This window comes from Maylandia zebra, linkage group LG22 (assembly GCF_041146795.1).
Source record: "Maylandia zebra isolate NMK-2024a linkage group LG22, Mzebra_GT3a, whole genome shotgun sequence".
In the NCBI taxonomy this organism is placed as follows: Eukaryota; Metazoa; Chordata; class Actinopteri; order Cichliformes; family Cichlidae; genus Maylandia; species Maylandia zebra.
In genome coordinates, this window is record NC_135187.1 from 18,460,577 (window position 1) to 18,486,995 (window position 26,419).

The window sequence follows — 26,419 nt, forward strand, 5'->3', positions numbered from 1 at the left end:
AACCCTCAGCCCGGCTCCCGGTTGCCCAGGTGACGCACTCTGTGGTTCACTTTCTGAATTTCATGCCACATCTGACCTGGTGAGCCCACATTTACCATTCCCATCTAATAGCTAGGTAGGGGGCGTGGCTCCTGCGACCCCCCCCCCAACAGCAGCAAGTCACGTGATACATGCTCAAGCCCAACCAATGAGGTGTCGAGAAAATGAGCTAAATGGGTGGTCTTTGACGTGTGATGTCATATCATGCTACTTTCCGTACCCAATTACTTTGAGCCACCATTTTGATTGAGGGAGAAAGCGAAATGAGTAGGTTAGATGTCTTTAGGCTAGCAAAAGATTAAGTGTTAGGATTTTTTATTGTGTTTTACAGTTACAACTTGACAAAATGGCTAGTTACCATCATGTGGTAATTTATACCAACTGCGAAATCTTGTTACATATATTTTATAGATAGTTGTAGCTAACTGTAAAAGTTGATTAGAGCAATTTCCAGGTTAACAATTTTACCTTCAGCTTTTCCCGCCTACAGGTAATTCAAGCACAGCTTGAGCGCTGCGTTAACCACCTATCTGACTGTCGCCTGCATGCTAACCTTAACAACCAAGGTCAGTTTAGGCAAAAACTGGATGAAATATAAACATCAATAATCTCTTCAACATGTCTGTGAAGGTTCTCAGTCATCCAGGTCATCGTAGTCAAAGGAGCTTACAAAGAAAAGCATCTGGACTTCTTTAAGTTACTTGAAGACGTTTCACCTCTCATCCGAGAAGCTTCTTCAGTTCTAAGGTCAAATGGTGGAGAGTCCCAGATATAAACCTAGTGGCAGTAACCCCCCACAGAGGGACAAAAGGACTCCCTGATGATCCTCTAATCGCCTGAGCCAAGGTGTGAAACTGGGTGTGGGTCCCAATCAGCCAGAGTTTCGGGTGAGTTCATTGTGAAACCTGGCCCCACCTTATCATGCGAATTCCTGAGATCAGATGGCCCAGGATGTGAGTGGGCGTTAAGGCGTCTGGGAAGGGATCTCAAAACTGGATTATAGATGGCAGACAGTTGGTGTCTTAAACCACCGCCTCTGTTCAAAGATGGTCGCTCACAGTGGACATAGATGGCTTCTTTCACTCCTCTTTCAAACCATCTGTCCTCTCTTTCCAAAATGTGAACATTGGCATCCTCGAAAGAGTGTCCTTTATCCTTAAGATGCAGATGGACTGCTGAGTCTTGTCCTGTGGAGGTGGCTCTTCTGTGTTGTGCCATGCGCTTGTGAAGTGGCTGTTTGGTCTCTCCGATGTAGAGGTCTGGGCATTCCTCGCTGCACTGTACAGCCAAGAAAAGAAGTCCAGACGCTTTTCTTTGCAAGCTCCTTTGAATCTCTTCAACAGTCTCTTCTTTGTAATGGCCTGATAACCAACACTTGCATTGCCTGATTTAGGCTCACACCCAAGTCAGATACTGCAAACAGAATGGACACACGAAGTGCCATACTTACACATATAATGACTGTACTCCAATATGTATCTCTAAGGCTAACAGCTAAGTTAGATTAGCATTGTCTCCAACCCAAAGTTAGCGAAGACAAAGATTTCCATTCTTTTTCTTTGCGATTTCCTTTGCTCATACCAACAAAAGGGTGTTCACTTTAGACCAATTAGCAATGGTCCAATCAGAGTTGCTCTATTTGTGCAGTCAAAGAGTGGATGATGTGAATCGCTCAAGCATATAATTTCAGATCGATCGAGTCTGTGGTAACCTTGAATTTAAGCTATTTTCTCTGCATTGCTGTGTGTATTTTCCCCTTGCAGACCATTTAGGTGCAAGATTTTATTCATTTATTTTTTATTACAATCAGATCCACTGCTGTCAAGCACAATGCCCAATTCATCAATACACACTCCAAACACAATGGAAAGCACTGTGCATGATCCATCTGCTGATCTATTCATCTTTTAAACCAATTAAAATGCAAGCAACACTTCTCTAATGAACACTTGAGGCACATGAGACACTTGATAGGAGCTGTAATGATCCCCGTTAGACAAATACATCCCTCAGATTAACTCGATTCTGACGTGCAACATCGAGGAAATAATTCAGCATCTTTAATTCACTCTGAAGTGTATTTATTCTGAGGAAATAACTTTGCACAAAACACATCAATATTTCCTTCGTGCCCCAGTGCTTCTTATGGTCTGCACTTAAAACATCTTTCTTATAAATATGTAATTATCAAAATTACACCCTGTTTTGTATATTGTCATGGATCTTACTGGAAGCTTCAGAGAACACTAAGAGGTCCGAGCTGGGTGTCTCATTCACTGACAGGGCATGCAAGGTAATTTACAAACAGTGAGGGCAGGGGTTTATCCATTTTATCCAGTGTACTCTCAGCGCAGCTGTGGCCGCACTGGCATTCTGATCTGAAGGATCAGCTCTTAATTTGATCTAAGTGCTGAAAATGAACCACACTGCTTGAACACATACGCAAATGTTGCAATGTATGGTGGAAACACAACACTGTACAGGTTGAACTCAACTGTAATTTTTGTAATGTTTAGGATGAAATCCCGCAAGCGGGTCAGTTTTCATTATAACAGGACCCACAGCAGCAAGTGATTAAAAGCTCCTTTCTGTCTAAAGATGCAATGCAGTGTGATAAACTGCTGGAGTGCTTCTAGTGGACAGCCAGCAAATGGTTATTACCCTTCCCCTCAAATATATTTGCACTGTCAGTTTAGTGCTGAAAAGATAGCATTTCTCCAATGGGAAAGCTAGGATCCATAACTAACTTCAATAGACCTAAATTACTTTACCAGCATACTATTAGGATACGCAGACCACTAAAAAATATGAATAAAACTGTTAATTCTAGTTGGACAAAATCTAACTAGGCATGGTCCATGAGTATTAACAGCCAAAATTTTAGCTTTTTTCCTTTTTGAGAGCCTTTTAATTGATGCGGAGGTCCAATGACATCACCCCATTTTAATTTGGTAAATACTGCAAAACTAATGCCATTTTAACCTAAATTTTAATTAACAAGCAAACAAACTGAAGTAACACCAGGGAAAAAAAAAAACTAACCAAAAAAGTAATAAAGTATTTGATCAACATGAGCAAGGGAAGGCTTGGACTGAGACCCAGGTGACGACGTAGGAATATTTGCAACTTCCCACATCTTGCACTGGACAAATAGTCCACATATTATTTTAGCTTAAAAAAAAACAAAAAAAAAAAACCCACAAACTTTTTTTTTTTAAAAACACCAATAACTAAAAAAATAAATGTAAGAATAATACTGGTTGGTGCAGCACATTCTTGGCCGTTTAACACATCAACTTATTTCAGTTTTTAGTTCAAGTCTACTTTTGTTAACTAGCATTCAATTTTTGTTAACTTTATTAACCACAAGATTCGTGTTAGGTGTTTGTAGTTTTTACAGAGTAAAAATGAGGTGATGTCACTAGATCTGTGAATCACTTAAAGGCCGGGTTTCTCTATAACTAGGCTGTTGTAGTAGTTTTCTTCAGATTTAAAGAGTCTGTATATCCAAGTAAAGTTATTGTCTTCAAAATAACCCTAGCTGTGGGATGCAGCAAATTGCTAAAGCTCCAAATTATGCTGGCTTACAGGAACAATGTTGTATTTCCAGTCCCTCCACCCACCAATGCCAAAAACCACACAAACACCAGATGAAATGATTTCAGTCAGAAATGTATATTAAATTAATCACTTATTACTTTAACGAGCACAATGTACAGTCAAAGAACAGGCTATGGTCCATTAGTGCCTTAGACAAGCAAATTAATACATTAGTCACTCATGACACACAGGGGCGAGAGTTGATTTAAAAAAAACAAAACAAAAACAAAAAAAAAAACCAAAAAAACAAAACCTGATGCTTCAGGTCATCTTTAACATGAGTGAACATGTAGCTGTAGAGGAGACTGTGCAGGAAGTCCCTCGACTTCAGAGGCATGAAAGGTCTGTCCATGTTATTTATCATTTGCACTGCCCCAGAGAGGTCTGTGTACAACTAGCATCTCTCACTTTAAAGATACAGACATGTACATCCATATCTGACACATACAAATCATTTGTGTTTGAGCATGTGTCAAAAGAAGAAAAAAATAAAAAATAAAAATTGAGAGAGAGAGAAACCCCCCTCCTTCCTTTGTTGGTTTTCAGAGCCAGCAAAGGAGCTAGTGAACAAGGTCCAAATCCCCTCGACAAGTGTCACAGTATTTTTCCTTTAACCCACATAAGATTTTGTGCCTTTTAAACCAGATTAACCTCTGAGAGAAAGGAGTGCACTGAATACAGTGTCCCTGTATCCAAGCTACAGCTCAGCACAGAGGGAATCTCCTACAGTAATTCCATCAGGGCTTTCGAGTAAAAGGAAACCACTGAGGTCACAAATGGAAATCACAGCACACGTAATCCATGTATCATTTAGAAAACAAAAAAACAAACAAAAACCCAATAACTTATCACAAAAACACTTAAATGGGCCATTGCAATAATACCTGGGCAATAAACACACAAGGATGGAGCTTTAAATTTGCCCAAATTATATCTGAATCCAATAAATATTAAAAACAAAAACAAGATGCATTGAGTGAATTGCAATACAGAAAAATACATCATTGTCATTATTTCATTTAAGCAGCGCCAAGTGAGGAGTCCGAGGTGCAGAGTCCTCACGTGGCAGTGATTCTTTTAAACACTTCAAAAATTGCCTACAGACCAAATATACTGTTCTCAGACACAGGAGCTACACAACTATTGATAGGTAATCAATACAAAGCATGTGATTCAATGGATCTAAATCAATTGTACATTTTGTAAACTGAATTTTAATTAGGAAACAAAACCACCCCAAACATATGGGGGGGGAGGGGGTCCCATCTCCAAAGAGTCATCCATTTTGTTGCATAATGTCATAAAAGCTTGGGCAAGAGTTCTTTTAGCAAACAGATTAAAGTCGCAAAGAGTCAAAACTAGGGTCATCTTCCAGGAAAAAATTTGAACTGAGGTATCAAATAACCAACCGTGTGTCATTGCTGGAGGTACAAAAGTGAAATTCTGGAAGAAATTACAGGACACTGCTGTTTTCCAAAGCGGCTGGAATGTTGACCACATTTAACCCCTCATCCCAAACACCACACTGACCTCTCCTCTCACACAGTGAAAGCAGAGGTAAGGCAGATCTGTGCAATAAAATATGGGACAGAGGCCGAGGGTACTTAGGGACTGTACGGGAGAAACGAGAAGTTCTTCATGGCGCCACCCAGTGTCACGCCGGCCTCCTGCATTTCGTACCTGAGGACAACAGTGTGACGATCAATTCTCTTAATGTCTTGTTGCTACATTTTCATGAGTGGCAGACACCAACGCACTCACCAGTCAGAGGTGGAGACTGTGTAGTAGATTGGCAGTGGGGGGGCAGTGGAGAGGCAGCTTAGGTCCTCTAGGCCGCACACCCCCATGTTGGAGAACAGAAGCCAGTCTCCCACACTGAGCTCTGGTAGTAGGCAGCGCTCCACCACCTGGTCTAAGGGGTCCAGTGAGGGCCCCCAAAGGCTGCTGGCATACATTGCCTCCTCAGCACACAACACACGCTGGGGGGCAACAAAACCCATCAAAACAGGCAAAAAACAGACAACAGTAACCATGTGCGTGCTATCACATGATCTATTCAGTCATGAATTGAGTTTAGTCTCCTCTACTAACCTTGTGTACTGACGGGGCAGGGATGGAGTTTCCCAGCAGCTTGCGGCCAAATGGACCATAAACACCCTCATTCATGTAGTACAGGAACTCAGTATCCTCATTGTTCTCACCTGAGTGAATACATTAGATAACCATTTTAGAAATCTAAAACAAGAGTTACTTCAACTAGTTTGGTTCTGATTGTATGAAAAGTTAAATAATCACAACCTCAGAGAGTAAAGTAACTCACCTTGAGCTAGGCTGTCCCAGTGGCGAGTCACCACCTTCTTGCCCATAATGTTGACAGCCAGGCTGAAGGCGGAGGCCACGTAGAAGCTGCCCGGCTGGGCCAAGACCTGCACACCAGAAAGCTGGGGGAAGTAGGCATCCAGCAGTGGCCTGACTGCAGTTTCAACCTGCATACAGTGAACAGACAGATCAGATATTTTCAGATTAAAAAACAAAAAGACAAAAATAAAGGACTGGATCATAGGAATAAATGCTTTTGCTTATTAGCTAATAATAAGCTTCTTGCTAATAAAGCAGTTAAAAAGAAGATTGAAGCATTTCTAAATGAGTCACTTCAGTTCACTACTTGCCTGTTTCAGCTGAAACTCTGAGCCAGTAAATCCACCACCAATGTCAAGGATGTTCATGTTAAACCCCACTTCCACCTGAGTAGATACAGACAGTTGTCATATCAGATAAAGTCATTTCAAGACAGAATACTGGGGGGTGGGGAATCAAGTTAATATATGTCTACTACTAGAGTTATGATTTCATAATTAGGACAGCACTCACCCCCATGTCAAACACACAGCGGGCATCTGACAGTGCATGGGTGTAGGCCTGTTGCAGGTCCTGGCAGGAGCTGGGGATGTGGAAGGTTACCCCCACCACCTCGACTCCCAGCTCCTTGGCTGCTTCCAGCAGGTGCCGGCAGCTCTTGAGAGAGGAGCCGAAGGTCATGCTGGTCTCAGCCGCGTGGGCCTCTGTGGTCAACTGCAGCAGCAACCTGGAAGGGGTGGGAGGGGGGGTCAGATGCATTTTAAATTAGACCATGGATCTTCTTTTGGACTTTGCGTTTATTAAAAAAAAAAAAAAAGTTTGCTCATTTACTTTGCATTAGGATGCAGACGGGCAATCTTGGACAACTCTGCCTCATTTTCACACACAAGATGCTGGATGTTGTTCTTGGCAGCATACTTGATGTGTGCCAGTTGCTTGAACACACTTGAGAGGATGATGCTTTCCGGTGGTACACCATGATCCAGCACCAGGCTCATTTCAGCCTGCAGGTAATAGGATGCACAAAAATAATAAATAAAATAAATAATTAAATAATACCACACACTCATTAAAACAATCAAAAGCAGTACTAAATGCGTTGCATAAGTTGAAAGGATAACAGTCATCAGCTGACTACCAATCAATGATGCTTGTAATGTAATTTCCCTTAAAAAAAAAAAATGAAGTGCTTACATAAGAGGATGAAGCACTTTGCAGCTTAAAAATAATTACTGACTGAGTCAAAACTACATGAAAAAGCTTACCTTGTTGGCGCAAATGAAGCCCAGGCCCAAGGATGCCAGCAATTCAATGACTGCAGGGCTGCTGTTGCACTTGACTGGGTAGTAGGGCTGCACATGTGGCACCAGGCTCTGCCAGCACAAATGCTGTCGCATCAGTGCACCGAGATCACCCACCACAAAAGCACTTTTCTCCACCTGAGAAATCAGAAAGAAGGTAGGGTGCAGGTAAACAAATTTATCAAACATGTATAACTACAAATCCCATCAGATTAAGTAACTCACTGATGCAAAATAGAATTCAGGGATAGCCTCAAGAGAGTGTTATAGAAGCTGAACTGACCAGAGCCTGTTCACAGATGTGTGCATCAATGACATCTTCCAGAGTCACTCCTCCCTCCAGTAGTTCAATGATGTAGCTGGGTTGGTCAGTGAGTCCTTTCATCTCAACCGTATTCCGTTAATCCGACAATCATAAAGAGCAGATAAACAAGTCAGGGGGTCACGACTGAGCCAATGGGTCCTGCCGGTATGCAACAAACTGGAGAGAAGAGGGAAGAGACCAAAAAAAACCAAACAAACAAAAAAACAAAAAAAAAAACAAAAAAACCACACACACACAGAAGAAGAAAGGAATATATGACTATGGCCTTTAAAAAAACCCAAACAAAACAGCTTTGTGTGCAGAATTGAGTCCTTCTCCCACACACACCTTCACTATAAAAATGCATGCATCTTTGTGTATAAGACACACATAGCTACTCACATGGACAAGTCAGGAGATGGACCTGTCCCTTTATCAGCTAGGATCCCAAGGTGGCTCAGCGTTGAAGTTAAAGTGCTCCCGGTAAAGAGCCGCCCCTAGGCCCTCTGGGTAGCGTTCATACACCTGTGCAGAGACAGGGGAGCCCTGAAGTACAAGCACTCAGTATTAGATATAGATCCAGAGGAAAGACACTTTCAGGAAACATGTAGCACAGCGTTCTTAAGGAGGCTCAACAATCCTGATTGTTGCTTTTGATGTTTAGGTCTTATCTATTGAATATTTGTCATGGGTCAAAACCTGAATGACACAACACCCCTATCGGTTCAGTTACACCCGACTTAATGCCTGTAACTGAACTACTACCCCTGTCGTTAGTGTTTTTATGGCTGCTGGTACTCCTTACGCGATAGACGTCCAAATAAAACACGCGCATGCGCTGTAGTACTCACAACAGTGTCACAACTTGACAAATTGAGTATTATTTCAATGCGCAGACAAAGCATAACCCCTAACTAGAGCAAACTGATGTAATACGTTACATTTGACTAGTTAAAAGATATTTGTATTGCTCAAAGGAAACGCCATTGTGACAAAACACACTGCTGAAAGGTTCATGGAAACGACAGAACCGCTAACTGACGACGGAAGGAGCTTACGTTAGAGCTGGGTGTCCTTAAAATTTCAATAACAAGCCGCTAAATGACACAATAAACGAATAAAAGCTACATAGTGGTGCCGTGACTGCGTCACAATTTCTTAATACATTGAGTTGAACACGAAAACACCCGGAAAACACATATTTCAATATGTGGCTCGGTCATGTGCAGCAAGAAGGCAGAAAGACGAGCCCGCCATGTTACGTCCGCCCGCTGAACCCAAAGAACTCAATCGAAGTACTTCGCTGTACTTACGTGAGATAACGGCCAGAAGGTTTTGGAAAATCGTCTTCTCTTTTTCGGCGGAATTTTTAAAGAGTAGTGGGCACAATGATATAAGAAAGAAAGACGGCTGTTTTTGCCATATGTCTAGGCGAAGAACGCGCGTCGCTCGAGTAGTGTCTTCTCTGCCTGAGAGTGGGGTGGAGATAGACTGGAAAAGGAGGCTGGGGAAGAGGAAAAGGTAATCAACGGCTCGTGGGCGTGGCTTGAACGTTCAGTTTGACCAATTAACGCTCTGCATTCGTGAGCGCATACCAAATACGCATTTCCGAAAATTATACAGGCTGCAGTACATCTGTGATGTTTTTTCAGGTTGCATAACCATAAACTTTCCAAACAAGGCCACCCAGTAAATGAGCTCAAGAATACAACTGCTCCGTTTGTCAGGGAACAGCTCACACGCACTTTTGTGGTTGCTACAGAGCTATAGCTGCTATATTTTATATTTAGGAAAATATGTATAGGAAAATACTATGTATAGGGCATAAACGCTATGTAAAATAATAAACAGAATGTCAAAACAATATTTTCTAGAAAGCAGTAATTGTTTTTAAATGTCACATTTGTCAAAAGATATCAGCAATCAGCATCTGTCTAATTTCCAGAGATAAATAGTATTGCTCAGGCGTGGCTGAAACTTTGCACCTGCTTTGTGTTTAGTTCAGCAGTTCGCTGTGAATGAACAACGAACACAACAGATTAAAATAACATATTTTCTTGATTTCTGTTGAATGCAGTATTTAAACGCTCTGTGAGTGTGCCAGTAAGGGTCTGCTGTCTGCATCAAACTTGTGAGAAAAAGGAAGAAAATACCTGAACATTACCACAGCAAGTTTTTATCACATTAGTGGAAAAACACACAGACCAGATGAAAATAGCTATCTGTGCGGAGTGTATACTTTTATATCTATGGTTTTCATTTACTGATTATCTTCCAGTATTCTGTTTAGCCAAAGAGAAAACTTCTGGTCTTATTAGCATTACGACTAAACACAAATGCGCTGTAAAATGTAAGCAACCGTCTTTGCATATAAAAATCACATGGACAAGGCAGGAGATGTCCGACTATTAGTTATAGAATTCCAAAATGGAATTATTTCTAAACATATTAATGCAAATATAAATTATACTTATAGCCATGCTGGTCAATTTCCAAAGTACATTAAAAAACAATATGCAATAAATATGCCATCACTGTGGATTCTTTGCACCTGTTGGCAAATACCTTCAGATTATTTGCTATCTTTATGAAAGTCAATGGTGACAAAACAAAGCACATTAAATTTACAATAGTATAATAGTAAAATAGTGTGCTTTGGATTTCTGTTAATTGCAGCATTTCTGCCTGTAACCAATTTCAATTTGTTTGATCTTTTTCTTTGGTGTAGTGGTTTAAATACTTATCTGTAAAGAAAAGAAACTAACAGGCTGAATGGTGAACCACAGCTGAATAATATATTATCAAGTCCAAGTTATGTTTAGTCAGTTTTTTTCAGTATTTTGTATTATTTTGTATTAATTGTTGTCTGTTGTGGCTGTATTGACAGTGTGCATGTAAAGATCTATGCTGTTGCATGCTGGGGGAGCAGGCTGAGGGTCGCAGATGCCAACAGACTTAATAAACTGATCCGTAAGGCCAGCAATGTTGTGGGGATGGAGCTGGACTCCCTCAAGGTGGTGTCGGAGAGGCGGATGCTGTCCAAGATAAAGACAATGTTGGATAACACCTCCCACCCACTCCATGACATGTTGGTCAGTCACAGGAGCTCGTTCAGTGAGAGACTGAGATTACCGAAAAGCACCACTGAACGACACAGGAAATCATTCCTGCCTGTGGCCATCTCCCTGTACAACGCATCCACTTAACACACTGTTTGCTGCTACAACTACACATGTTTCTTTTCCAAATATTTATTTATAAGTGACTTATGTATGTATGTATGTATATATATGTATATATTGTACTATTCTTAGTTAGCGTATTGTCTGTCTTGTCTTAATGTTGGTTTAAAATGGAGCACTGTAACAAAAAATAATTTCCCCCAGGGATCAATAAAGTATTCTGATTCTGATTCTGATTCTGATTCTGAAGATGGATGCATCCCCACTTCAGAATAAATCTAACTATGGGTTACCTGAAGCTGAACGTGAACCTGAGGCCAAACATCAGAGAATGTATGCATGGGAATAAGGCCCGCACTTGTTAAACTTGATTAAAAGGGTATCTAATTAAGTCATACCCACTCAACCTGCCCTGTCTTTAGGTAGCCACCTGAGTCTTTTCCTAAAGCTTTGCTTGGTCACTCACACTTTTATGACACTGAGAACACAAAACATGCAAACAAAACACGCTCCCCGTTTCAGTTGTACACGTTTTGGTATTGGTGCTTTCGTCACGTGATGAAATAAGATGTGAGAGTTCTTCAGAATGTTCTGTTCTTTGATCCTCAAGATCTGTCACGGTCATCATAGCCTTATTTTAGCTGCGATAATTTCAGCTTAAAAGGGATGTAAAATTAATTTCAACAAACACACAGTTCAGTATGACGCTAAAGCACTGGAACACTGCAAAGATAAGTGCGGAAACACAGCCTGCAGGCACTTTAGTCGTATGACTTTCTGTTGCACCCAACCAACGTGTTGCACGTCTTCACCCGTGTGTTTGTAAACAGCGTAGAGGTCCTAGAGCGCTTATCTTTGCTTTATGACACTGCAGTAGACACAATGTTCACAAAACAGCATGACCCAGAAATGCTTAACCAAACAACATGGAAACTGTTTTGCACATATTGCAGAAACAGCTAAACAAATGACTGTACTTCTGAAAAATTACTCTAAAGCTTACTCTAAAACTTCAAAGTCTATTTGGGCAATTTGGACAAGAAAACCATCAACTGAAGTATAAAAGTATGTGCTTCAAGTTTCATATCGGGGCCCATGGGGTCAGGAGTAAATTAGATCTAGTCACTGTTTGTAGCAAATAAATTCAATTTGCCACCATAACTAACAAATATTTTCAAAGTTAACACACTTTCCATTGTGTGAAGACTGCAGTAAGAAATCTGCAGGGATGTTTCATGTGCTCACTGCAGTTTAAGTAGTGTTACTAGAAATATTAAGACAGAAATGGCAGTATCACATTTTAAAGGGCCCGATGACTAAAATGCACTCACTGGCCACTGTGTTAGGTACACTTGCTCAACTGCTCATTAAAACAAATATCTAATCAGCCAGTCACATGGCTGGAAATCAGTGCATTTAGGTCAAGATGACCCACCGAAGTTTAAATTGAGCATCACAATGGTGGGAAGAAAAGGTGATTTAAGTGACTTTGAACGTGGCATTGCTGCGGGTGTAAAATGGGCTGATCTGAGTATTTCAGAAACTCTACTGGGATTTTCCAATGCAACAATCTCTGTAAGTGCAGAACAAAAAAAGAAGCATCAAGCCTGAAAAACACACATTTAGAGCAGAGGAAAAGTATTGAGTCTTTACTGGACTGTGTGCAGAAAAAGAAAAAACAAATTTCAACCTGTTTACCTCGCTTACCTTTTTACGCGGTACCTTTTTATGCCTTAACCTGCATAATTTGTGTCCACTACATTAATGTATTTGTGATTCAAAAGTTCAGTTTCTTCCTTTCTGTACCGACCTCTTGTGGTAAGATGTAATCATGGAACTGCTGTGCTGTCTTACTTGTCAGTTACTGCCTTTAGGTGGCACTGAATGTCTATGAGACAGCAATCCTCAGGTATTGGTAATGTGTCAGCAACCTCTATCTCTATACAGTACACTGCATACTTAACCTTTTTGGACCTTTTTATGTTGCTAGGCATATAGGCAGGATAATGGCATCACATCGAATTTTAAGTGTTAAATATACACAGTGACTGATTTTTATGTAAACAAAAAAAAAATTGTTTATTTGTTTACATGAAAATCTAAATAACCTGCTACTAAATAACCCTTTTGAAGTAACTCTCAGCAGTTATTTGGACATGAAATAGTTGGTAGACATGTTATTAACCCTATGAGAAAACTGTTACTTTTATTCAGGTACAGTGCCATCATAAGGCTACAGGAAACACTTTTATTCAAACACAATTTCTTATCAAAATGGCTTTAAAAGAGATCTGTGGCAGTATGTCATAGCTCAGCTGTACAGACTAAAGATCAAGTGTACAGGTGTAAAGAATAAATAAGACATAGTTATGCTTGATTTAGAGAGACTAGAACAAAGCTGTTGTTTTGTTAGTATATCCCCGTGCAACAGCTTTGTTCTAGCAGACAGTTTCCTGCACAACGTTTATTTGTACAAGCACTTTATACAGCATTTCACTGCAGGCTTTCCAGCCCACTCTCTCGCTCTAGATCTGTGCTGGAATAATTTGCAAGTGCACGTTAGCGAGGCCCCTTCACTGTCCACTTTTAAATCGCGTCTTAAAACCCACTTTTATTCTTTGCCTTTTAACCTCAGCGAGACTTAGTTTCTCTTGTAATGAAATTAGTTATTTAATTAATTATTTTACTTTTTCTTTTATTTGGCTTTTATTTATATCTTATGCATTTTATTATATAGTTCCTATGTACAGCACTTTGTGTCAGCTGTGTTTTTTTAAAAGTACTTTATAAATAAAGGTGATGATGATGATGTGGTTCTTCGCTACATTAGCAGTTGTAGTGAGCAGAACTGGTACAAAGTTTGCAATGTTGTTGAGTAGAACTTTTAAAGGATTTTTCTTTTTGATTTCTGTCAGGATTGTCTGGACCATGTCATCTCTGATGCCACGGGAGAAGATGGCCTGGGTTTCTATTGATGTGATAGTTTTGGAGACTCGATCCAAAGGGATCAAGGAGGGGGAGGAGGGGGAGGAGGACGCTCCCAGAAGCCGTGCAGGATGCAGGGAACTACCCCTATTACCACTTCCTGTGCGGTGAGCAGTTTGGAGCAATGCTCCTGCTTCTTCCCTTTAAGGATTTCAATGTAATTTCTGACCATGTTGAGGAGTTTAGGTGTTCTGTAGAATAAGTTCAAGTTAAAAAGTTAAAAGAATGATCTTTTCAACATATTTAAAGCATCACAGAAATATTGAAACACTGTAGCTGGACCGTTAACAAACGTATGTCAGATGTAACTCACTGAAATTTAGGAGGTATGGCCTCTGGAAATTTAAGGAGCATCCAGGCTTGAAACTCTATGTCCCTCATTTTATTAATAATGCTCACTACCCTGAAACAGGAAACACATTAACAGTGCAGTTTTGTTTAGATATTATGTGAACATAATGAAAAAAACAAATCTCCAAATTACTACAAGTCTTGTGAGTTTTCTCTCACCAGTTTCAGTAGAGTTTTGGCTTCTTTTTAGTCAAAACCCTCAAGTTCAAACTCCCAAAGCCTTAAAAAGAAAACAAAACAGAGGTTTTCTCTCTGCATTTACACTTTAACACAAACAGACTGTCAGGTGTGACGGGGATGGTCTGTAGGTATCAGTGTAACTCACTGCTCTCTGCTCTGCTCTCTTTGCTCTTCTCCACCAACAGATCTCTCAGATTTTCAATAGTGATGTGTGATGGGATTTGATTCCCCTGCTGAAGTCTAAGGAACACCATCATCGTTGGAATCTAAAAATAAAAGGAGCCATTTCATCAACACCACTCTCAGGTCCTCAGATATTACCTGATATTTTATGTCAACTGTGGGTCTTACCTGAGCCCTGTAGTGTGGAAGATGCCAGCAGATCTTCACAGCCATGTTGTAAATGGGTGTATTGAACAACACCTGTCAAAGAAATAAGAAGTTCCTTATTGCTACTTAAGTCGATTCTCAGTTTGTCAGCTTAAAAACCACATCAAATTCTTCAATTTGTTGAAATGCAGTACAAGCAAAAACTGTCAAATACCCTGATGGGTTTGTAGATTCTTCTACTTGCTTCCATTGAAATGTTGTTGTTGTATCACAGTCGGGAATAAAAACTGTCAAATACACTCCAAAAATTGTGTAATGTAAAATGTCTCCGGACTGGTTGTTTGCTGCTCTTTGAGTTCAGCAGGAGGAGGTGAACCCACAGCTGGGAGTGGTTCCATGGTGTCTTGGAGGATCTTACTTCAGGTTCATGATCATAATTATATTCTTTCTGGTCTAAACCTCAGACAAGAGCTGGTCAGATGAATTGAGTCAGCTTTCTGAAGTTCTGCTACAGAAAGGAAACAAGGACAGCAACACCTCCACCTTTATCTGACAACACATCTTTGACGATTTGTCTTCTCAGTATCATAATAATTATATTGTCAGAATATTTTGGGTTGCTAAAAACAACTAAAAGCATAAAATTCCGTTTTCAAAATTCAGTACTGATGTCCCACATTATGAAAAGTTAGCCCAAACGGTGTACAATGGGTTTCTTTTCTGTTGACCAACATAAAAACTTTTCCAAAAAGCAATTAAAGAGATTAAACAAAGATATTTTGAAGGCATTTTGGAATTACCTGATTTAGCAGAGCTACTTACCCACTGTAGCTCAGTTCATGGACTTGAATTAGGAGGGACAAGAAAAGTGAATTCAACTGACTCCAATTTACTGACATCTAATGGTGAGATTTTACATACTGTAACTTTAATGATAGTTGAAAATAGCCCAGGCGCACGGCTGCTAGGTGAGTACACAGTTTGTGTAATATGTGAATAAAAATAAATATAAGCTTTACCCTCTTTTCCAACCAAAAGTTCCCAGTAGAGTTTTTGACCTTCAGCTGTTTTCTTTCCGTTTTTGTTTTTAATATCTTACACACACACACACACACACACGCACACACACACACACACACACACACACACACACACACACACACACACACACACACACACACACACACACACACGAAAAACATTTATGACTCGCACTCTCACCTCTTATTATTTTAAGTAGCTTAGTATAATGTATCTGTTACTTTAGCAATTTTCTCCCACTTCCCCATTAGGTTGATCTCTTTTACTATTTATTTATTACCATCAACTATTTGCTCAGTGTTAGTTTGATAAGTATTTTTTAAATATAAGGTAAATTTTACTTTTAATGAATTATACTTTATGCTTAAGTCTCCTTGTTCCTAGTACAACCTGCTTAAGACACGTGACAGCCGTTTGCGCACGCGCAGATTTCCTCCTCTGATCAGCTGACTTTGAGTGAGATGCTCTGTTGAAGGAGCCCCGTGTGTCTAAAACCCGCTGTTGTCTGCGCTATGTGCAGGAAACTGCGTGTGTTTGGCTGAAATATACCGAGTGGACTGCGCGCTGAAGCCGTTAAACGCGTCGGTGAGTACCGCGGTGCTTCGGTTAGTGACGTCGTGACACCGTGAGGCTACATTGATAAACAAGCTGCTGGTAGCAGCAGTAAGCTAACACTGCATGAAACGGGTTTATTCTGCTGTCACTGATTTTTTCTTCTTTCCTTTCCCTGATACCGAATCAAAGAGCGGCGGTTTCTATTCATGTGGCATTCTGTGTGTTTAATCAAGAGGAGGGTCGCTATTTAGCGGTCTGCATCAACAAGAAGTTGATCATATGACAGTCAGTCAGCAGACATGGAGACTTGTCTGTCTCTCCTGTGTAGCTGTGATGAAATCAGCCACTTCTGTATATCTGTGGGACTCTTTAAAACCAGTGGGAAATAATGAGGAAGTTCAAGATTCAGAACCAAATAAGAATCAAAAGAGGAAGAAAGAGGATTTTTACATGACTCATTCAGTGTTAGTTTGACGTGTGTGTCTGTCTAATGCAAAGTGATCGGAAAGCACTGAGATTTTTCTTAATCAAAAGATGTGAGAACACAGTTTAAAGCAGGGTCTGTTGTGGATAGCCACACCATTGAACTGAACTCAGTTCTGTTCAATATTAATTTGATCTTTTGTATTTGATCTGTATTTCTTAAACTTTGTACCGATAATGTTTGCTCACATCTTCTGAGCGTGCCTCCTTAACTTTTAGAGAAGAATACAAATCTAGCAGTGATACTGACTTAAAGTTCTCTGCCTGTAATGAATCAAGAAGCTAACTGTACGTCCAGAGAAACAGAATCAACTTTTTGGGATTTTCTTATCTGGATTATTGAGAATGCATTTTAACAATCTTAGTTACAACATCAACAACATGGTTCATTTTTAGCAAAGACTGCACAACACTAGGTGGCTGTAGCTCAGGAGGTAGACCAGGTGTTCTAATAATCAGAAAGCTGGATGTTTGAGCTCTGACTGCTCCAGTCTGCATGCCTTAGCAAGATACTGAACCCCAAGCTTCTCTCTGATGCATCCATCAGAGTGTGAATGTCAGATAGGAACCATTTAGGTTGGAAAAAGGGCTTGTGTGAATGAGGCATGTATAGAGCGCTCAAGTAAAGTAGGAAAGCACTATATAAAAGCCAATACATTTACTTTTCATTGAGCACATAGCTGCTAACTCCTTTGTAATCTCAAACCCTTTGGCTATCCTGTGTTGTGGACAAAAAGTTAAAATTGTCCGCTTCGTATTTTTAACTGAGGCTCCAGATTTCCAGCAATATGCTCGAATTATCTTGGTCTGGTTCACCTGGAGAGGGTTATATTCTCAAATCTTTCTTTTTCTCAAGGCACATTAGGTCAGCTGTCTTCCACACACTCTAGTACAGCGGTCCCCAACCCCCGAGCCTCGGACTGGTACCGGTCCGTGAGTCGTTTGGTACCGGGCCACGAGAGTTGAGGCTCAGGTGTGAAATGTATAGTTTTCAGGGTTTTTATTGGTTTTCAGCGTTATTTTGTTATCGTTTTTATCGTTTACTCTGTTTTCCTTGGTCTCTTCACGTGTGTTATGAATAAATTTTCTTTTTTTCATTACCGGTACTAGTTTTATTTTGTTGTATTTATCCGCGACACCTTAAAGGCCGGTCCTTGAAAATATTGTCGGGCATAAACCGGTCCGTGGCGCAAAAAAGGTTGGGGACCGCTGCTCTAGTAAACTCCATCAGAAGCTGGATAACTTGTGTTTTTGCGATTTTTGTGGGAAATCACACAGCTGGTCTTCACTTCCTGGATGAGCTTGGTTAAGAAAGTCCTTGTTGCTTTTGCAGCTTTGTTGGCTAAATGTCAGACGTCCGTCCCTGCTATGCATCAGTCAAGTTCTTGTATTTTTCAGTGTGTTTAGTCTCATAATTGCGATTTAGACTGTAATCCTTAAACAACAATTTGCTCTCCACAAACAAACACACAGCTTTACCTCTGACTTCAGTCCATGTCTTATTAAAAACTCTACACTCATCTTTCAGGACTAGCAAACTCACATTTCTCATAAATGTTGGTTCCAAAGGAACATTTACAGTCATGCTTGCATAAACATACCTATGTACATTAAAAAAGAAAATAAAGACAGCAAATTTGTATTGCGTATCTCCACAAAATCAGAAAAAATTGTAAGCTATTATCTCATTACAGCTTATGGTGAGGAATTTATCAAAGAATGTTTTGAGACTGAAAACAGGACAAGCTGCATGATGTATACTTATTTACATTTTAATTCCAATTTCCCACCAACCTAAAATGGGCCAATCAGGAAAAACCAATGGCTTGGATATGGCCGTACATTGGGCCCAGGTCTGGTCTAAAGGTAAAAGTAAAAGGTAAAAGCCATGCATTCATATGTTAATTAAGTAAAGATGCAAAATGAATAACCTGCCTCCAAAGCATTAGATAAGTATTATTATATTATCAGATTAGGATTTTACTGTAGCATTTCAGGTAGTGCTGCCCATTCACTAAATCGAAAACATAACATGAAAAAATTAAATCTTGTTTTTTCACCTTCAGTAACTTCCTTACATCAGCGGCACGGGGGACAAAATTCCTGCCAGCAGCCATGACAGAATTCTGGTTGATCTCGGCTCCCGGGGAGAAGACCTGCCAGCAGACCTGGGACAAGCTGATGGTGGCCACTACGCGCACCAACAACCTCTCCACTAACAACAAGTTCAACATCCCTGACCTCAAGGTGAAAAAACCCCAAAACACAGCAGTCCTCTGTGGCTAAGGCCTCAGTGATGAATGCATAGGTGGACACCAGCGTGGCCATTATTTGCCTTTTTGCTTATGTTTTCTGGTCTACCTCTAACAGGTTGGGACTCTGGATGTCTTAGTTGGCCTGTCAGATGAGCTGGCTAAACTAGACACTTTTGTGGAAAGGTAAAGTTTACTGAAACATGACAGAGTTTTGTGTAATGTGTTTGTCAGGCAGCGGAAGAGTTGTGAGCTCAGTTTTATAAAGAGTGAAAGAAACCTTTAGATAGAATCATGCTAATTGCTGTTTCGTTTTTCTGTTCTCTCTGCTCGTTTTCTATTCACTACTCATCCTGAAATCGGATGCAGTGTGGTAAAGAAGGTTGCTCAGTACATGGCCGATGTTCTGGAGGACAGCCGAGACAAAGTCCAGGAGAACCTGTTGGCCAATGGAGGTAACCTCTGCTTACGTAATCAGGCAGCTTCTTAGAAAAAACAAGTCTATTTGCTTTACAGCTATTAAAGTATATGGAAATGGAGATTGATGCTGATGTCTTTGATCTTGTTTCTACTTGATACAGTTGACCTGGTCACCTATGTCACCAGATTTCAGTGGGATATGGCGAAATATCCGATCAAACAGTCTCTGAAAAACATCTCGGAGATCATTTCCAAGGTAAAATCAACTCTCTTTGTAAATTAATTATTAATGCATTGTGTTGTATATTGCTGAAGTCCTGGTTGATGAGTTGAGATTTCATCTATTGTATTAAGACATAAATTGTCCCAGAGTACACTGACTATATCAGATTTTTCCAGCTGCACTGATCAGCGATGATGTATTCACCCATACCTGCTTGGTTTTCTAGCAAGTGACTCAGATAGACAACGACCTGAAGGCCAGAGCTTCGGCTTACAACAATCTAAAGGGAAACCTGCAGAATCTGGAGAGGAAGAATGCGTGAGTAAAACAGCCGTCACTAGCACAGACGTTTGTGGACACAGTGGACGAGTAGCTGTTGTTGTTGTACTTGTTTCAAGTCTGCTTGGAGTCCATCTGTGCATGGTTGAAGAGTTGTGTGTGATTACAAGGAATTTAAAGGGCACATAGTCATCTGTGCTGAGCCTCGTAATGAAATGTGTGTCCCTCAGACTACAGCGCACCCTTGCATAAATATGGGCCTATGTTGGCCCAGAGCGCTCATGCAAAAGAAATTATTCATCTCACAAGAGTTACTTTTGGTTAAGTGAAAGTTAACAACAAAAACAAAAACCATGCTTTTTTTTCCATTCATTGTGTTTCATTGATATTGTGGAATTGGGTGCTCTGCATTACAAGCTTTCACACATGGACACTATATATTTATTTTTTAATTTTTAAAAAAAAAGCTGGATTTAGAGTTGCACTGAAAATTTGTATGTTATGTGCATTTTTGTCACATGTATAGGATGTTTTTCTCATCACTGTAGAGTAAAACAATATTTTAGGTTGTTGCCTGAGCATAATGTGAAAACATCTTAGCTTTAATAATGTTAACAATACTGTTAGTATGTAACTTTATTCAACGTCTGTTTTCTTGTGCTCTGTGTATATGCATGTGTCTTTCTTCTAGGGGGAGCTTGATGACCAGAAGTCTGGCTGACATAGTGAAGAAAGAGGACTTTGTGCTGGACTCAGAGTACCTGATTACCATGCTGGTGGTCGTCCCAAAGTAAGTGCACCAGCGTCATTGTATGCAGTGTGTGTGTCTTGTGAATACTTATTTTTTGAGCGCTTCTATTCATGGTGCAATCCCAGTTCCGAAAATGTTGGGACGCTGTGTAAAATGTGAATAAAAACAGAATGCAATGATTTGTAAATCTCATAATTCCCACATTTTATTCACAGTAGAACACAGAAAACATCAAATGTTTAAACTATGAAAATGTACCATTTTAATATAAAATAAGTCATTTTGAATTTGATGCTAACAAGTGTCAAAAACAAGGCCATGTCTAAAAAAACTACTGTGTCGCATGACCTTGACAAGGAGGCATGTCAAAGGATATTGCGTCCATGTTTTGCAAGGCCAATATACCCATAACTCAGAGCAAAAAAAGTTCAAGGTGAACTGAGGCCAAAACAACAAATAAAAACTTTTAAGGAACACTGCTACCTAATCCTTACGTGAAGCAAAACCAAACAAAAAGTGTGCTAAACTCACAAGCCAGAAACGAAGAGGGAGTTCAGCCCTTCTGCTTTAGTGATACACTCACACAGTGAGTGAGTTAAGGTATGTACAAAATATAAACACCAGCTAACAGTCACAGGGTCTAGCAGAACTAATGTGTCTCCACAAAAAACATGCACAAAACTACCAAAGGTTTGGAGGCCGAGGGCAGGACCAGAACGCTGCTGCTGTCATTTCTGTTAGGAAAGTGCTGCTGGGAGTAGGATTTTTATGTTATTTTATTTTTTCAAATACCAGATGTTGATAGGGACCAATCAGCAGCTGGCATGTCACCTGGCCCAGCCATGGATTCAGCCAATCAGACGGAAACCTGCATAGAGAGGCTCAAAGATCCTCAGAGGTTGAGAGGTCACTCTCCTATATATAAAGCAGTGCCGAGAAACAACACTAACCACATTCACGTGTGGAGTCTTTGCATTTGTAGATGGCGCAATAAACTGTTTTCACAGATGGTGATTTCTGGAAGTGTTCCTGAGCCCACGCAGTGATTTTAATGACAGAATCGCATGTTTTTAATGCAGTGCTGCCTGAGACACTGAAGATCACGTGCATCCAATAATGATTTTCAACCTTTTTGCGCACAGAGATTTATCTTCTTTCAGTCATTGTTGATATTATGTATTGCAGGTGATATGTTTAAAGAAAGTCCTCACAATTGTATGTTGAGAAAACAGTTTCTTTTAACCACCACTTACATCTAATTTTCCAGCCGTTTGTTGCCTTTTTTTTTTTTTTTTTTAGATATGCTTTGATGCCATCAACCTGAAAATTAGCTCAGATTTTAATTAAATTGTCCATTTTGTCATTGTAAACATTTGATGTTTTGCATGTCCTACTGTAAATTGTGGGGTTTATGAGATTTGCATAATAATTGCATAAGGTTTTTAATATTTTACACAGGGCTCCAATGTTTTTGGAATCTGAGTTGTAGACAGTGCGAAGACGTTTTGTGATCATTAATTTATGAGCAAGTAATTTCATAATTGTACAGAATTTGGCTGTGGTAAAGGTTAAATTTTTAATTTTGGTCTGAGAATGGTTTTTATCAAAATAAAATAAAAGTCAAAGATGTTATTTTCTAATTTCCACCCTCATCAGGACGAGCTACGCTGACTGGCAGAAGACATACGAAACGCTGGCTGAAATGGTCGTACCACGCTCCACCAAGTAAGTCCTCCCTAGACGCTGCTAAATACAAAAGGTACAAGAAAGGTCTGCTTTTAAATATATTTGTGCATGTCATGAATTGCACATGGCTGTTCCATGTTATTATGATAACAGTTGAGGTAGACCAGAATTTTTACTTCCTGTGTCTTCTTCTGAGTTTAACTTTGCGCTTGACTCTGATTAAAACTGGAACCATCTCACGTGTGAACTGTAAAAAATTATTTGACCCGTATTAGAATAGAAGACGTTACGTGGTTGACCTGTAGAAGGCAATTGACCCTGTGTCAACATGGCCAGGTGATTTAGGACATTGTGTTTAGACTTTCTGGGCAAATGTGACCTCAACATCCTGATGATCCAAATCTGGAGCTGTCTCAGCAGGAAGACACTTTGCATAGTTTGATTAAACAGAGTTTATTCTTAGCTGAAAATATTCTCCAGTGTTGATTTCTATGGTCACCAGTGAGGGATGTTTCACTTTATAGTATAATTATAGTTATAGTAAATCCAACTTAACAGGTATCAACAGTTCTTTTCCTTTTTTTTAAACTCCTCTAAACTGGCATGGTGGTAAGACAAGCCAAAGTGTATCAGTTTTTCCAACCTTCTCAGCGTCTGGTTTAACATGAATTTCTGTATTTTTCTCACTTCAGTCATTTTTATTTTCTGACAAACTGAACTGTTTTTATTAAAGTGTAGTCCAACTTAAGTGAGTGCAAACATGTGTGGACTGTTGTACTATTACTATTACTATTTTAAACAGTCCAATTTGCAACGTTGCAAAGGTCAGCAGCTGAAGAAAGTAAATTACTGTTAAATAAAATAAACGTAAAAATTTTGTTTTATTGAAATTTATTATTTTTATACTAAAAAGTTTGATTTGCATTTGAAATGTATTTTTATTATATTACATAATGTTTATTTTAAACATTAAATTTACATTTAAATATAAATGTATTGCATCTCTGTGTGGTTGCATTGTTGCTCCACAAATACAAATACTCTGCTGTATTGATATATTTTCCCACACCTCTTGTGCATTCTGTCCTCATCTCCAGGCTGCTGTTTGAAGACAGCGACAGCGGTCTGTTCAGTGTCACCCTCTTCAGGAAAGCTGTAGATGACTTCAAACACAAGGCTAGAGAAAACAAGTAAACTCTTCCACTTCTGTTTACTCAAAAGAATATGAGCTTTTCAGAGTTAATGTCTAAAGCTTATGTTGCGTGTTGCACTTGATACACTCCAGCCAATCCAGCTTTGTGTTTTCTCTGAATGACAAATGTTTCCTTTAGTTATAAATGCTCCATAAATAGATAAGTGGCTCATGAGGATTTAAGTAGGGTGTGTGTGTGTGTGTGTGTGTGTGGGGGGTAGGTGCTTGATTATACTCATCTCTGTGAAAGCTGATAGCCATCTCTCTGCTGTGTGTCCTGGCTCAGGTTTACAGTGCGGGACTTCCAGTACAATGAGGAGGAGATGAAGGCAGACAAAGAAGAGATGACACGCTTGTCCACCGACAAGAAGAAACAGTTTGTATGCCTGCTGCTTACTTCAGTAACAATGTGTGTAGTTAGTGGAGCTCGCGCTGTACAGAAAGAATTGCTTTTGTAGTACATCTGTACATCCTTTTGCAGCTGCTGTTTATAGTTAACTAGTAATCAGAAAGTAAGCATGCCGTTTCATTTTCATATTGCTGTGGTATTTATCACCCTTACTTTTAAGAATGGTAAAAATTGATGATATGTTGTTGCATTTAATCTAGGGCCCTTTGGTACGATGGCTGAAGGTGAATTTCAGTGAGGCCTTCATTGCGTGGATTCACATAAAAGCTCTACGCGTGTTTGTGGAGTCGGTGCTCAGGTGAGTTGTCTTGCAGGAGATTATGAATTTATTAATGTACAGATGTGCATCCTTTACCATCAGGCTCTCAAATTCATGGTTACCTTGTATTTCATAGATATGGGCTGCCAGTCAACTTCCAGGCTATGCTGCTTCAGCCCAACAAGAAGAACATGAAGAAACTCAGAGAGGTGCTGTACGACCTGTACAAGCACCTGGACAGCAGTGCTGCAATCATTGACGTGAGTCTCAGCAGCACATTTGTTCATTACTTACCTGTTTGTTTGTTTTTTTTTGGCAGTGTTAAATGAAGTAATCTGAGGACTGTGTTATACAGTAAAGTAAGAATCCACCACAGATTATGACCTCGAGTCTAAATGACCTTTATACTAAAAACACAAACTGGATAAAGGATGAATGCTGGTTTCCAGTTTGCGTCACAGTTGTTTTTGGAGTGGCTACAGGAGGTAGAGCAGGTCAGCTACTAATCTTAAGGTTGGTAGTTTGATCCCGGGCTACTCCAGTCTACATGCCAAAATAACATTGGGTAAGGTACTAAAACTCAATTCATTCATCCCAGAGTGAATGTGTGTGTGAGTAGGTAAATGAGATGTGTTGCGTTGAGTGCTCACGTAGAGTAGAAAAGAGCATCCATGCTTCCATGCTAGCTGCAGGTGACTGCAGCAACCACTTGCCAACTGGTTGGGGAATGCACATTTTTCCCAGCGGCCTTCGGTTGCGTGGTGGAGGAGAGATAACTGACTGATCGCTGACCGGTTTCTAGGCCTGCATGATGCATTCATTAGTACTAGTTAACTGGTTTCAAAGTAAATGCCAGCAACAACTGGCCAAGGGAAAAAGAGTTGCTGATTGGTCTTTATTTAAGTGAGGAAAAAATATTTTTCCAAAGAGAACGATAATGTATTGTCATATTCTCTTGTATAATTACTGTTCTCTGCCTTCAGGCCTCCATGGACATCCCGGGGCTGAACTTGAGCCAGCAAGAGTACTACCCCTATGTTTACTACAAGATCGACTGCAACCTGTTGGATTTCAAGGTCTAGATACATTATCATCACGTGCAGGAGTGTTCTGATGTGACACTTTCACATCCACAAACCTTAAATTATTTTTACTCTAGACTTTTTTTGTGTTCTTCCTTCTTTTCCTGTGTTTTATGTTCCTAGTACATTCCTGGGTCTCCTCCCTTATAAGTTGTTAGGAATCAGAGTGCTGATTAGCGACTGTACTTAGGATCTGTTTTAGAGGTAAACTGGTCTCTAATCACAACTTCTGTTCCAACATACTTAAATGAGAGCTAACTTTTTTGTTGTCTTTTTCTGTTTGTGCCACACTACTTAAGTAAACAGCTTCCTCCATCTCAATAGTTGGTATTCCCTCATTGCTTCAAATGCTATGTAAAATACAGTGTTTTTACTGTCACTACTTCCATACCCTACTTGTTAAAATTAACATGAAAGGTATATGTGGGGTAAGTGGGAATAAAAATAAATAAATAAATCAGTGTGCGTGTTAACTACAGTATTTATTTCAAGCCTCCAAAATCAGTGAATATGTTTGTTCAGTTTTTTAAAAGTGACGTGTTTATAGCTCCCTGTAAGGAATGCCTGTTTGTAAGTAGATGTTGACAGTTGTTTCTGCTTCTCAAGCTAAAACCTGTGAAACACTGAAACTGGTCATTTTACGGTACAAAGAAGCAATATGTTCGCTGATCTTATGCTCCTGTGATTTCTGTATATCAAGCCGTTTGAGAACAATGAATAATGTGTATATGTGCAAATACTGTATTGTCAGTATATCTATAAATTAAAACACATATTTAAATAAATGTGAAATTAAATACTCTATGAAAGATCCTTGACTTTGGCTTTTTATGCTGTGTAAACCTGCTCAATAAAGTAATGGGGGAAAAAAAGATAAAGGCTAAGTTGTTAAGGGGTGTGACGATTTATGAGGAAATAACATCTCTCTGAAATAAAGGTGTGGTTTTAGGTACTACAATGACCATTTTAAGGTTACTGTTGATACAAGATACACTAACAAAAAGCGTATCTTAAAGATAAAACATACACTAATCAGTTAGACAAAAACAACCATGTGCAAAATGACCAGACTCTTCAAAGAGATGCAAAACAAAGATAAATGAATGCAAATTGATTCCAGTGACAATGCTGAGGGATATCAGGAGGGTGTGAGGTTT

The 26,419-nt window shown here is 39.7% G+C and overlaps 2 protein-coding genes and 2 long non-coding RNA genes across 7 annotated transcripts; 2 read left to right on the plus strand and 2 right to left on the minus strand.

Annotated features, from left to right (window-relative positions):
- The first annotated feature begins 18 nt into the window (after positions 1 to 18).
- Positions 19 to 14,948, plus strand: LOC143414633 (uncharacterized). Of its 3 annotated transcripts, none has more exons than XR_013095291.1 (3): positions 19 to 79; positions 13,700 to 13,876; positions 14,486 to 14,948. It is a non-coding gene; the product is annotated as an uncharacterized LOC143414633 (long non-coding RNA). The 3 variants fall into 3 exon arrangements; XR_013095289.1 differs by lacking the exon at positions 19 to 79 and adding an exon at positions 468 to 605 and having other exon boundaries at positions 14,486 to 14,947; XR_013095290.1 differs by lacking the exon at positions 19 to 79 and adding an exon at positions 9,024 to 9,123.
- Positions 3,696 to 9,083, minus strand: azin1b (antizyme inhibitor 1b). Of its 2 annotated transcripts, none has more exons than XM_004548099.4 (11): positions 8,916 to 9,083; positions 8,005 to 8,127; positions 7,582 to 7,779; positions 7,263 to 7,436; positions 6,829 to 7,001; positions 6,511 to 6,724; positions 6,309 to 6,383; positions 5,960 to 6,125; positions 5,731 to 5,840; positions 5,401 to 5,618; positions 3,696 to 5,319 (listed from the first exon to the last, which is right to left on the minus strand). In XM_004548099.4, exons 3-11 carry the CDS (start codon positions 7,681 to 7,683, stop codon positions 5,244 to 5,246), a joined length of 1,308 nt encoding a protein of 435 aa, XP_004548156.2. In that variant the 5' UTR covers positions 7,684 to 7,779; positions 8,005 to 8,127; positions 8,916 to 9,083; the 3' UTR covers positions 3,696 to 5,243. The 2 variants fall into 2 exon arrangements, with proteins under 2 accessions (XP_004548156.2, XP_004548155.2); XM_004548098.4 differs by having other exon boundaries at positions 8,005 to 8,148.
- Positions 13,821 to 14,928, minus strand: LOC143414632 (uncharacterized). Its single transcript, XR_013095288.1, has 6 exons — positions 14,845 to 14,928; positions 14,652 to 14,723; positions 14,446 to 14,566; positions 14,280 to 14,340; positions 14,083 to 14,172; positions 13,821 to 13,960 (listed from the first exon to the last, which is right to left on the minus strand). It is a non-coding gene; the product is annotated as an uncharacterized LOC143414632 (long non-coding RNA).
- A 1,139-nt stretch (positions 14,949 to 16,087) lies between the features above and the next one.
- Positions 16,088 to 26,073, plus strand: atp6v1c1b (ATPase H+ transporting V1 subunit C1b). The gene is made up of 13 exons (XM_014410729.4): positions 16,088 to 16,256; positions 18,776 to 18,956; positions 19,080 to 19,147; positions 19,331 to 19,416; positions 19,543 to 19,637; positions 19,831 to 19,922; positions 20,575 to 20,673; positions 22,291 to 22,359; positions 23,418 to 23,510; positions 23,799 to 23,892; positions 24,122 to 24,219; positions 24,317 to 24,440; positions 25,164 to 26,073. The coding sequence occupies exons 2-13, from the start codon at positions 18,825 to 18,827 to the stop codon at positions 25,260 to 25,262; spliced, it is 1,149 nt and encodes a 382-aa protein (XP_014266215.1). The 5' UTR covers positions 16,088 to 16,256; positions 18,776 to 18,824; the 3' UTR covers positions 25,263 to 26,073.
- Positions 26,074 to 26,419: the final 346 nt, after the last annotated feature.

What these genes read in the sequence shown, in the direction of transcription:
- azin1b (XM_004548099.4), bottom strand. Translation starts at nt 7,683, where the DNA reads ATGAAAGGACTCACTGACCAACCCAGCTACATCATTGAACTACTGGAG. An exon ending in CAGAGTTTCAGCTGAAACAG is followed by an intron (nt 6,126 to 6,308) that starts GCAAGTAGTGAA and finishes CACTGTATGCAG; the next exon opens with GTTGAAACTGCAGTCAGGCC. An exon ending in CTGCCCCGTCAGTACACAAG is followed by an intron (nt 5,619 to 5,730) that starts GTTAGTAGAGGA and finishes GTTGCCCCCCAG; the next exon opens with CGTGTGTTGTGTGCTGAGGA.
- atp6v1c1b (XM_014410729.4), top strand. Translation starts at nt 18,825, where the DNA reads ATGACAGAATTCTGGTTGATCTCGGCTCCCGGGGAGAAGACCTGCCAG. An exon ending in TCTCGGAGATCATTTCCAAG is followed by an intron (nt 19,638 to 19,830) that starts GTAAAATCAACT and finishes TTGGTTTTCTAG; the next exon opens with CAAGTGACTCAGATAGACAA. An exon ending in GCAGTGCTGCAATCATTGAC is followed by an intron (nt 24,441 to 25,163) that starts GTGAGTCTCAGC and finishes CTCTGCCTTCAG; the next exon opens with GCCTCCATGGACATCCCGGG.